The sequence below is a fragment of the Hibiscus syriacus genome, unplaced genomic scaffold, assembly GCF_006381635.1.
Source record: "Hibiscus syriacus cultivar Baekdansim isolate YM2019G1 unplaced genomic scaffold, ASM638163v2 tig00016563_pilon, whole genome shotgun sequence".
Lineage (NCBI taxonomy): Eukaryota > Viridiplantae > Streptophyta > Magnoliopsida > Malvales > Malvaceae > Hibiscus > Hibiscus syriacus.
This window is the reverse complement of record NW_024062387.1, coordinates 1,050,490-1,063,585: the sequence shown is the minus strand read 5'-3', so window position 1 is coordinate 1,063,585 and position 13,096 is coordinate 1,050,490. Positions and strand designations below refer to the sequence as shown.

At 34.9% G+C, this 13,096-nt stretch overlaps 1 protein-coding gene across 1 annotated transcript; it reads left to right on the top strand.

The window, feature by feature from the left end:
• Positions 1-2,249: 2,249 nt before the first annotated feature.
• Positions 2,250-3,950, top strand: LOC120208460 (probable receptor-like protein kinase At5g24010). Its single transcript, XM_039207744.1, has one exon. The coding sequence runs from the start codon at positions 2,340-2,342 to the stop codon at positions 3,759-3,761; it is 1,422 nt and encodes a 473-aa protein (XP_039063675.1). The 5' UTR covers positions 2,250-2,339; the 3' UTR covers positions 3,762-3,950.
• Positions 3,951-13,096: the final 9,146 nt, after the last annotated feature.

Sequence of the window (13,096 nt, the reverse complement as noted above, 5' to 3'; positions counted from 1 at the left end):
CTCTAGTCAGGTTCAGGGTTGGGTGTTTTCTCAACCCTAATTCACGAAAAATTATTAGATGAATTTAACTCGTCACGTCAGAACCCAAAATTTTAATATTTTTTCTTAAAAATAATGAATATGTAAAAAAAATTATTTTCTTTTAATACATATTAAAATAAATATAGCATTTTTCCTAAATAATGATTATTCGTGATTCTAACCAATAAAATTCATCAATCTCTTTTTTTTCGAGGTGATTTTTCATCTCTTTTCTACATGTAAATAAAGGGTATGTAATTATTTAAAATTACTTTAAAATAGATTAATTTTATTTATTGAGACCGTTAATAATATAATAAACCATTAAATCGGATCTATCAAATAATTTCTTTTTATTCACAGACTAGACTAGAATATCGTTTGAATGTTTATAATCCTCAGCAACCACAATCTGCCACCAATAAGGAGCCTGTATCTTTATTGACTTATTACTATGGCAGGCAATTGTTATATTTCAATGTTAATCAAATTAATAGCACATAATTTTAAAAAACAATCAATATTTTACAGTAAATGGGATATAAAGTGAGATAGTAGATCGTTGGAGAGACGAAGATTTGTTTCTAAAATATATTTTTTGTTTCTTTTTATTTTTGAATAAATATATTTAGATTCAAGATTTTTAGAAGGAATCAATTGAACAAGACTAATCGACTCTTTTTATCTTTATTTTTAGAAGGAATCAATTGAAAATCTTTAATGGGAGATTCACCCATCAGAACTATGAATGCGACTCGGGTCTGTCCAGATTAGTCAAGACAAAATTTAGAACCGAAGGGCAACCAATATGTATATATATATATATGATTATTATTTCATTCACTTGTAATGGGAAAACATATTCCATAAGTATATTTATTTAAATGTAATTTGATATATTTAAATATTTTAAATTTAAATTATATTTAAATCCTAAACATTAAAACTTAAACTATAAATTCTAGTTATTGAATCTCATTCAAAACTTCAAACTCCAATTCCTAAAGATTATAACTTTAGCCTTGAACATAAAATATGACAACATTAGAACTCCCCTTGTGGGATTTCCCCCATGATCAATGCATGAAATAATTTTTCATATATAAGGCTATGATCTACTTAAACAATGTAAAATTTAACAGTTTTACACAGTTTTTGAATTGTTCGATTAGCTGAGTTTAATGACTGAGATTAAAATATTTAAATTTAAGGACAATTCACTTATTTCTTTCATTAAAACTCTTCTCATTTGTTATTTTTAATCTCATTCATCTATTTATCACTTAGCTAACGATTCAGTAAAACTTTTAAACTTTACATTGTGTCAACAAATATTATCTTAGATATATATAAACATATGGTTGAGATTAACAATAAGAAATAATGGAAATTTTACAGAAAAAGTGAATTATCTTCAAATTTAAAAGTTTTAATCTCAATCATTAATCGAGTTAATATAATGATCCTAAAATATATAAAATTTAAAAGTTTTGTACCGTATAAGTAAACTCTAACTTCATATAAATATTAGGGTTAATTAGAAAATAAGTGTCTAAACTATACTACTTTTAAAATTACCTTGTCACTTAAAGGAGTTTTTTAACGGCTGTCATAGTCGGAGCACCTAAAGTGATAACATTTGCAACATCAGACACCTGGATGAATTGAAAAAAATTCAAGCACATATTTAGAAAAAAACGGTGTAGTTCGGGTACTTATTTTCTAATTAAACCTAAATTGATAGAATGCATTAATTCAAATTCTTTGAGTGTATTTTAGACCAATAAAACTGACCCAATTGTTATTGTAACCCAGCCTAATTAAAATTTATTAAAAAGGGGCCTTAAGTTTGGTTAGACTTAGGAATGTAGGTTGAGTTACAGGCCCAAACAAATGTACATAGGACAAGTCCATGAAAATTGGGACCAGTGCACCACATAGGGAATCTAAATTGGATCATTAAGTTAATCACAACTTTCCATTTAAAACAGGTTACTTTCACAATTGCCTTGGTTTGATCTTTCCAATTGGCTGGGTGTAGCCGATAAACAGATACAAGACACTAGAAATTAAGTTGAACGTCCAAATGGAGTAAAGTATAAACTATGGGATGTGGTGTGTTTTTTCTGAAACGAAGGATTATTTGGGTGGATTGCTTACCCCTTCAGCAACGCGCTTTCCTCACCTACTCCATCCCTTAAGCTATAAAAAGAACCGACAGCTGTCTTCACTCGTTCAAACATCGCGATAACTCAGCTCGAGTCACATCTACTTTCGCTTCCTCTCATGCTTCTTTGATCAGTGAATCGGTTTCTCCCATGGAAATTTTACGTATGAGATCGGCTTTCTCTTTCTTCCTTCTCTACTTCTTCCTTTTTTGTGATATTTCTTTGTCTTTCTCTCCGGTGGACCATTATCTAGTCAATTGTGGCGCCTTCCTGGACTCCACCGTAGACAATCGCCGCTTCGTGTCTGACTCGCACGATTCAACTCACGCGCATCTCTCTTCACCTCAGTCGTTCTCACTCTGTGCCGGGACTTTACTGCCGGCTCTGCCTCCGATCTACCACACCGCCAGAGTTTTCAAGGCGCAATCGAAATACGTTTTCGATGTCAAAGATCCAGGGACACATATGGTACGTCTCCATTTCCACCGATTCAGTACACCACAATTGAATCTCGTTGACTCTCAATTTCACGTTTTGGTTAATGGGTTGGTGGCTTTGACCAATTTTAGTGGCGGGAATTCGTTGGGTCCTAGGGTTACAGAATATCTGCTTTGCGTTCATTCAGAAAAGCTTGAAATTACTTTTGTTCCTGCTGGGAAATCGAAATTTGCCTTTGTTAATGCGATTGAAGTGATATCTGCACCTAAAGATTTGATACCGGAAACTGCTCAGTCTTTGAATGGTGATAAACTCGAGAGTTTTGAGGGTTTGAATCAACGAGCATTTGAAGTTGTTCATAGGGTAACTGTAGGGGGTGCTAAAGTTACTCCTTTTAATGATTCTTTGTGGAGAACTTGGGTGCCCGATGATGAGTACCTTAAATCGAACCAAGGATCGACCAGGGTGTATTTTAGTGGTAGTATTAAATACCAAGAAGGTGGTGCAAGCTGTGAAGTCGGTCCCGATAACGTATATAATTCGGCTCGGTTGATCGAGAGCAAGAGTGCCTCGATCCCTAATGCAATCCTTTCGTGGGAGTTTCCGGTGACTGAGGATTATAAGTATCTTGTCAGGCTCCATTTCTGTGATATTGCTAGTGTATCCCTTGGGTTGTTGTTTTTCAATGTTCATGTTAATGGACATTTGGTATTTAAGGATTTGGATCCCTCTGCTGTTACGAATTACATGTTGGCTTCCCCGTTTTATCTGGATTTTGTGGTCGATGCTGATCCTTCTAGTGTTGTGAATGTAGCAGTTGCACCTTCAAACAAGAGCATGGCACACACGGTTGATGCTATCCTAAATGGGGTGGAGATCATGAAGATGAATAATTTGATGGGTAGTTTCGACGGTAAGGTGCCTGTGGAATCGGTTTTGAAGTGTTGGCCGACAAGAAAAAGTGGTCGCATTCTGCTTCCGATGATTGCTCTCGTGTGTTTATTGTTGAGCTTATCAGTGTTCATGCGTAGGAGGGTTGATAAGGCAGATTCTGTGCCGTGGTCGAAGTTGCCTATGGAAGACCCTGAAACTACTCCAAAGAAAGGCAAGCAACAATTGCCAAGCAAAGTATAAATGCCAAGGATTCACTGGTTTTGTGATATACAAGTAATGAGTTGGGAATACAGCATACTATTGGTGTTCCCAACATATTGAAAGGTTTCTTTTGAGTTTGAATTTTAAGCCTGTGAAGTGCTTTGTGCTTGTTAATCTGTGTTTAAGCTGTGTCAACAGATATGTAATGTTATTTTGCAATTTGTAATCTGATCATGTTTGTGATTGAATCGGTGATACTGTAATGATTTATTTAATTCAATAAGCATTTCACCATAAAATCCAACTTCTTTTTACATTTTATTCGAGTATTTTTTATGTCGGGTAGAAAGAACCCGCAACCTATAACTTGGAACCAATTCGTTGCATATGGTCCAAGCCCCTTCCAACGGATAAACCTATGGCAACCATTTTAGGCCCCTACAGCTGCCTATGGCTCGCCGACATAATATCGTCTTCGTTCATCGTGTTCCTTATCTTAATCGGGATCGTCACTCGACCTCTAAGAAAGCTTTGTTGAATATTTTGGCTCTGTTTCCATAGCTGCAACAGCGAGTGCGGGGGGTCTTCTTGGAACAAGAGACTGTATGCTAGGGAAGCAAAAACAGGTGCAGAACATGGAAGGATAAAACCCCAGAAGGATCACCAAAAATGATGAGTTATAATGGTGATAGGGAATTGGAAAGCCTCCCTCACCAGTCTCTTACTGAAGTTACCAAAGTTCACTGTGGAGGGAGGCCTAACTTGAAGAGCAAGTTTCTTTTAATTTGTCATATGGTATTCACCGGTGCCTGTATTGCAGCAACTACAATTTACATTGAACCAAGCGTCGGGTTTCTTGCTAGCGGTCCAACGAAATTGAGGCACAACTTCTCGGCAAATTCGCTCATCCGATCTGGCAGATAATCTGCCTTTTGAATCTATTAGTTTAAGCTTCTCAGTACTGCTCAAAGAGAGGTTTCGGTAGATAAATGACTGGAAAACAGGGAGCAAGCATTTGGTGGTGTTGAAAGGATACATAAATAGAAACGTGTCGAAATTAAAAACCAAAATAACTATATGTATGTTGTACGTACGTACGTATATATGTTGAGCTAGCTGTCGTAACCTGTTTTCGTCCGGGCACGAAATATTTAACTTGACGGGAAAAGTGATGTTAATAAATAATTTTGAGAATAATTTGTGAGTCGCCATCGACCTTTTGGATTAGGTAGGTCGAATACCTAAAAATTTTCTTTTAAAATAGTTTTTAAGAAAACCATTTTTAAAAGATGAACTGATCTGCGTTTTATAACCAAAAATTCGTTCTTTTTAATAATAAAAAGGGATTCGTGGTCGGTTACGTTTAGGGAAGGATTAGCACCCCTACAACGCCCAAAATTGGTACTTTTTAATTATAAATTGTCTCTATTAAAATGCAAAAATATATTTAATTTATAATTCTATTAAAAAATATTTATTTATTAAAAATATCCGAAAAGAACTTCTAGGTGCTTTAAGACAGCTCTTTTCTTTGATATTGATAAATATTAATTTAAATAATATTGTTTACTTTTTAATTTTAAAATATCAGAATAGGACATCCAGTTGTATTAAGACTGTCCTTTTCTTCGATATTAAAAAATTTTATATGTATATTTATGAATATATATATAAATATTTAACAGTATAATAAAATAAAAATATCACTAAAACAATATATTTTAAGCAATAAAATGAAAACATATAACTAAATTATGAATAAGATAAAACTAAATCTAATTCCTAATTAATTAAAATTATAGGGATTAAATATATATTTTTTTCTAATTTAATAATTTAATGACCAAAATAAAATTATCTAAAATTCAAATTTTATAATAAAATAAATTAAAAGTATGAACTAGGGACTAAAAAATTATTTATTAAAATTAAGGGATTAAATCTGTCATTTATCCTAAATATATTATTTTAATTAAAAAGACTAAAATGAATAAAATTAAAATTCAAAGACCGAATTAAAATTCTTATAAATTCAGTTTAGTGACCAAAATGTAAAGTTTACAAATATGAAGGACTGCGGAAGGGATTTAACTATTTTGTAATTACGCGCATAGTCCTTCCCGAAACGACGTCGTTCGGGAAGGACTATAAATGTCCAAATCGGCTGGCCCGAAGGGCCAACCATTTCATTCCTCATTTCCTTCTCTCTCTCTAAACCGAGAGAGTTTTAAACTCTCTGCCTTCTCTCTAGCTTCCCTCACCGGAGGGAAGCCGGTCACCGGTCGGCCACCGTGTGCCGTCGTGAATGTCACCGTCGGCCACCGCATCCGGTGGCCGGAAAAAATTATTCTTATACTAATAGATAGATCGGACCGTCCTAAGGACGGTTCCGATGCTCTTTTTCCTTAAATGGCTCCCAATCGGAGCAGATCTGTAAATATACCTTCGGTATTTTTGGTTCTCCGGCGATGTTCAGTGTTTCCGGCGACGGTCAAGGCTTCCTTGGTAAGCCTCTTCTTCCTTTTTCTTTCTTTTTTTTCTTCTGGTTCTTTGCTGCTGAGATCGTTGGTATAGTTTGTTTTTCTCTGTATTTTTTTTTTGTTTCTGTCTCTTCTTTTTGTCTCTCCGTCTCTCCTCTGTTTTCAGGTGGGTGGTGGCTTTTATAGCCACCACCGGTGTTCGTCTCGGACCGGTCCGAAGAGGGGGACTCGGTGAGTCACCGGACTACCAGTGGTGACTCACCCTGTAGCCTTGCATGGACGGCTGGCGTTGATTTTCTGGAAGCATCATTCGGGACGTGGCAGCGGCGGAGGCGGTGAGGGCTTCTGGAAGCAGCAGCAGCGGCGGCCACGTGGCCCTAGGGTATCATACCCTAGGGTTTGTGCTGGATGAGTGTGGGCCGTTGGATCTCTCAGATCCAACGGCTGTGATGATGAGGCGGCTGGGATTAGGTTTAGGAAACCCTAACTGGAAATCTACACATTTAGGGTTTCTAGTTAGTTTTGGACCGGTTCTGGTTGGTTTGTAACTGGACCGGTCCAGTTGTAATTGGGCCTGTAAATATTATTATGTATTTAATATATTTAATATAAATTAATAATAATAATAATAATAATAATAATAATAATAATAATAATAATAATGATAATAATAATAATAATAATAATAATATTAATAATGATAATAATAATAATAATAATAATAATAATAATAATAATAATAATATGGATAAAAATTTAGTATCTTCAGCTGCCCCTCTTTGCTCATTCTTGTGTTAACAAGAATAGGGCAAAGATAAAAAGATAATAAAATTTTTTATCCATTTGATTTTACTTTGATTATTATGGAGATATTGAATAAATTCTTCTTTTTCTCCAAATAAGTTCTTCTTATTATGAACTTTCTGCTGGGGATGATGATGACCTCCTTTTTGTGATAGAGTCATTCAAAAGGTTGAATAAGCTCTTGATGAGTTCTTCTCATTATGAACTTTTTCTTCCTTCTTCAGATGAGTTCTTCTCATTATGAACTTTACCTGGTAATGTTGATCCATCAACTGATGAATTCAAGCAAAAGGTTGAACAAATTCTTCTCATTATGAACTTCTTCTTCCTTCTTCAGATGACGAGTTCTTCTCATTATGAACTCTTCCTCTGGAAATGATGATCCATCAATTTGATGAATTCAAGCAAAAGGTTGAACAAGTTCTTCTCATTATGAACTTCTTCTTCCTTCTTCAGATGACGAGTTCTTCTCATTATGAACTCTTTCTTTGGAAATGATGATCCATCAAGTGATGAATTTGAATCTTTGCTAAAATCTTTGAAATTCCTGTTAACAATTCAACAAGAATAAAAATGAATGAAAATGCACCTATTTTTGTAAACACCTAAAATATGATGCATGAATGTTAAGTTATTTGATTTCAGATTGGTGAACTGAATATTTCTTCAGTTGTAGAAACCCAATAAATCTTTCTTCTTCAAATCAGAGAATCTATCCTCCTTGACAAATGTAGAGGTAGATATAATGTCACAAAAATTTCTTGAGAATAAACTCAATTGTATAAGCTCTTGAAAAGCTTGCATTCAGGCAACATGTTGATTCTGATAACAGCTCATCTGATTATGAAGTGGCCTTTCAAAGATGACTTCACAGATATCGATAGTTCTTTTAATACCAAGAAATCTTGAATTCTGATGAAGAAAATAAACTGTTATACTTGACAAGAATGGGATTCTCGAGTGCTGAAACTTCAATATCTATGTAGAAATGTGGTCCAGATTCATCAATTATAAAATTGATAAATTTTATACGTGCTGCTCAAATAACTAAAGCTGCTGATACACTTCTTCGGATCAAATAACTCAAAGAACACTTCCAGAAGATGCTATTGGCAAATTTATTTTCTAAATTCAATGTTTGATTATGTCTAATCAGATTAGATAACTCAAAGAAAACTTCAAGAAGATGCTATGTTCTGTCCAGATCAGATAACTCAAAGAACACTTCCAGAAGATGCTATGTTCTGTCCAACCAGATCAGATAACTCAAAGAACACTTCCAGAAGATGCTATGTTCTGTCCAACCAGATCAGATAACTCAAATAACACTTCCAGAAGATGCTATGTTCTGTCCAACCAGATCAGATAACTCAAAGAACACTTCCAGAAGATGCTATGTTCTTCTAACCAGATCAGATAACTTAAATAACACTTCCAGAAGATGCTATGTTCTGTCCAACCAGATCAGATAACTCAAAGAACACTTCCAGAAGATGCTATGTTCTGTCCAACCAGATCAGATAACTCAAAGAACACTTCCAGAAGATGCTATGTTCTTCTAACCAGATCAGATAATTCAAAGAACACTTCCAGAAGATGCTATTGAGCACATATAAAAGGTTGAATTGTTTATAAACATGTTCAGGAAGTGTCGAATTGACAGAAAGGGTCTGTAAGGCTTCTGAAGCCTATGACAATGAGCCACCTTCGAGTGTCCAGAAGTATGTTCTCGATGAGTTCTGAAAATGGAATCTAGTATGGGTTGGAAGGAATAAAGTTACTCCACTTGAACCTGATGAGGTGGAAATGCTTCTAGGTTTCCTTAAAAACCATATACAAGGATCTGTATAGAAACATGTTTCCTAGTGATATCAATGTCTTGTTTCTTTTTGCTGGAATCAGTACTACAAAGATCATCTTCTACTATTTTAGTATATCTTTGAAAACAGATGTGCAAGAACTGAATGGTGATCGGTTGGATCAATTGATGAGTAGAATTAACGGATTCGATCTCGTTGTCGGTAGCACCACTTGTAATAATCTTGATGTTCATGGCTAGTGATGATTTGCTGACTTTGTATTCCATGTATTTAAAAGTATTAACATAAAGTGATATTCAGAAATCTTTAAATTATTTCAAAATTATGTTAATTCAATAGAAAAGAATAAATTGAATTTCCAAAAATAAATTGAATCTCAAATAAATTGAACTTAAAATAGATAGAATTGTATTCAAATTTCTGGCAATCATAAGAATAATAAAAATTCAAATGTCTCAACAAATTATAAGCATAAGTATTTCTAATTTAATCAAGTTGACACAACTTAGAGTAATGATGTAAGCCTTTGTCTGGAAGATCTCAATCGTTGTCAAAATGCTTGTAGATATGAAGCTTCTTCCAAACCATCAAAATCTTAAGAGAGTTCAATTGCCAGATGCCTAATATCAACCTACATTTGAGCCGCCTTTTCAGGTTTTCAACTCAAATCCTTCCTTTGGTTACAAGATGCCCTTTGTGGGTTTTCACCTTGACCCCTTTTTTTCTTTTTTTCTTTTTTTTTTCTTTTCTTTTTCTTTTTTTTTTTTTTTTTTTTCTTCAAGCATAATATTTCTTGACAGAATCTGAGTTTATTGGATTTTTCAGAATTTTTCCATCCATTTCTGTCAAGATCAATGCTCCTCCGGAAAAGGCCTTTTTCACAACGTATGGCCCTTCCCAATTAGGCATCCATTTCCCACGGAAATCTTTATGTATAGGCAAGATCTTTTTTAGTACTAGATCACCCTCTTGGAATTCTCTTGGATGTACTTTCTTATCATGAGACTTCATCATCCGTTTTTGATACATCTGTCCATGGCAAATAGCTTTCAATCTTTTCTCCTCAATAAGGTTTAATTGATCAACTCTAGCTTGGATCCATTCAGATTCATCCAATTTTATTTCTCTCAATATTCGAAGCGATGGAATCTCAACTTCAATTGGTAAGACTGCTTCCATCCCGTAGACTAAAGAAAAAGGCGTTGCCCCAGTAGATGTTCGAACAATAGTTCGGTATGCATATAGAGCAAAAGATAACTTCTCGTGCCAATCTTTGTAAGTTTCAGTAGTCTTTGTAATGATTCTCTTGATGTTCTTATTTGCTGCTTCAACTGCCCCATTCATCTTTGGACGGTATGCCACTGAATTTGCATGTTTGATCTTAAACTGTGCACAAAGTTCGGTCATCATTTTGTTGTTCAGGTTCAGAGCATTATCTGTAATGATCCTTTCTGGTAGGCCATACCGGCAAACTATCTCTTTCTTTATGAACTTGCAGACTGTGGATCTCTTAATATTGGTATATGAAGCAGCTTCAACCCATTTGGTAAAATAATCAATTGCCACAAGGATGAAGCAATGTCCATTTGATGCTTTTGGTGTGATTGCCCCAATGACATCTATTCCCCACATAGAAAATGGCCAGGGTGCTGTCATTACATGTAAAGGAGATGGGGGTACATGAATCTTGTCTGCATATATCTGGCATTTATGACATTTCCTTGCATAATCAGTGCAATCTGTGTACATGGTAGCCCAATAATATCCATATCTCATTATTTTTCTGGCCATGGAAAGACCATTTGCATGTGTTCCACATATTCCACTGTGTACTTCTTCAATGACATTTCGAGCTTCGCTGGTATTTAAACATCTTAACAGCATTTGATCACTGCTTCTTCTATACATAATCTCTCCATCAAGAAAATATCCAGCAGCCATTCTTCTCAAGGTTCTTTTATCAGTTTCTGATGCATTTGGTGGATAACTTTGATTTTTGATATATTGCAGGATATCATGATACCATGGTTTACCATCTACCTCTTCTTCCATACTATAACAATGTGCGGGAATTTCATATACTTGCATTTTGATTGGCATCATATCAACTTTCTTATTTGCCTGAAACATAGCAGCTAATGTAGCCAAAGCATCTGCCATTTGATTTTCTTCTCGAGGTAGATAATTGAAGGTAACTCTCTCAAATTCTTTTACTAATTCGAGTGTAAAATTTCGATATTCCAACAATTTGGGATCTTTTGTTTCCCATTCTCCTCGCAATTGATACACCACTAACGATGAATCTCCATATATCTTGAGAAATTTGATTTTTCTTTCTATAGCTGCTTTCAACCCCATGACACAAGCTTCATATTCCGCCATATTATTGGTACAAAAGAACTCCAGTCTACTTGTAAATGGATAATAAACATTTTCAGGAGAAATTAACACTGCCCCGATTCCTCGTCCCAAAGCATTAGATGCTCCATCAAAATAAAGCTTCCAAGTTGCAAATTCATCATTTGTTCTGACTTCTTCATTCATGGATATGCACAACAAATCTTCATCGGGAAAATTGAAGTTCAAAGGCTGATAATCATTTGATACACGACTGGCGAGAAAATCAGCTATGACACTTCCTTTTATCTCTTTTTGGTTGACATAGATAATATCAAACTCAGATAATAACATCTGCCATCTAGCCATTCTGCCTGTCAAAGCTGGTGATTCCATTAAGAATTTCAAAGGATCAAGTTTTGATATCAACCAAGTAGTATGGTATAACATATATTGTCTGAGTCTTCGAGTAGTCCACACTAGAGCACAACATAATTTTTGTATTGGTGGATATCGAACTTCACAATCAGTAAATTTCTTGCTCAGATAATAAATAGCTTTTTCTTTCCTTCCTGATTCATCATGCTGTCCTAGTACACATCCCATCGAATTTTCGAAGACCGTCAAATAGAGAATTAATGGTCTATCAGGCATTGGTGATACTAAAATGGGGGCATTGGATAAATATTTCTTAATAATATCCAAAGTTTCCTGACATTCTTCATTCCAGACTTCAGGATTATTCTTTCGAAGTAATTTGAACACTGGATCACATTTGTCAGTCAATTGAGAAATGAACCGAGATATATAATTTAATCTTCCCAAAAAGCCTCGAACTTCTTTTTTTGTGTTGGGTGGTGGAAGATCTTGAATTGCTTTTACTTTATCTGGATCAATCTCGATTCCTTTTTTGCTGACCACAAATCCCAAAAGTTTTCCGGAAGTTACCCCAAAAGTGCATTTAGCAGGGTTAAGCTTTAATTGATACTTCCTCAATCTCTGGAAAAGCTTTCTCAGATTTTGAATATGTTCTTCTTCCGTTCTGGATTTGGCAATCATGTCATCTACATATACTTCAATCTCTTTGTGCATCATGTCATGAAACAAAGTTACCATGGCTCTTTGATATGTTGCCCCTGCATTTTTCAATCCAAATGGCATCACTTTATAACAGAATGTGCCCCACATGGTTATAAATGTTGTTTTTTCCATGTCTTCAGGATTCATTTTTATCTGATTATATCCTGAAAATCCATCCATAAATGAAAACCATGCATGCCCTGCAGTATTGTCCACCAATGTATCTATGTGGGGTAATGGAAAACTATCTTTCGGACTAGCTTTGTTGAGATCTCTGTAATCCACGCACATTCGAACTTTTCCATTTTTCTTTGGTACGGGAACAATGTTGGCTACCCATTCTGGGTATTTAGATGCTTGTAGGAAACCTGCATTGATTTGTTTCATCACTCCTTCTTTGATTTGCAACAACATTTCTGGCCTCATTCTTCTGAGTTTTTGTTGGATTGGTTTATATTCTGGATTGATTGGAAGCTTATGTATCACTATATCTGTGCTCAAACCAGGCATATCTTGATAAGACCATGCAAAGATATCTTTGAACTCTTGAAGGAGATTCATCAATTCTTGTTTTATATGGACTGTCAGAGTAGTACCAATTTTCACCTCTTTTCTGTCTTCATCTGTTCCCAAATTCACAGTCTCAACCTTTTCTTTGTGGGGTAGAATTTGTTTGTCTTCTTTTTCTACCAATCTTAATAGTTCAGTAGGAATATCACATTCCAGTTCATCTTCACAACCATTGATTTCTTCCAGACATATAGGCTGCTCTAAATTTATCACTGGATTAAATCTAGGAATAAACATGCTATTAACACGGTGACACCTGCAAATTTAAGTCGGAACATTTCCG

Coding starts and splice junctions, on each gene's coding strand:
- LOC120208460 (XM_039207744.1), top strand. CDS start 2,340: ATGGAAATTTTACGTATGAGATCGGCTTTCTCTTTCTTCCTTCTCTAC.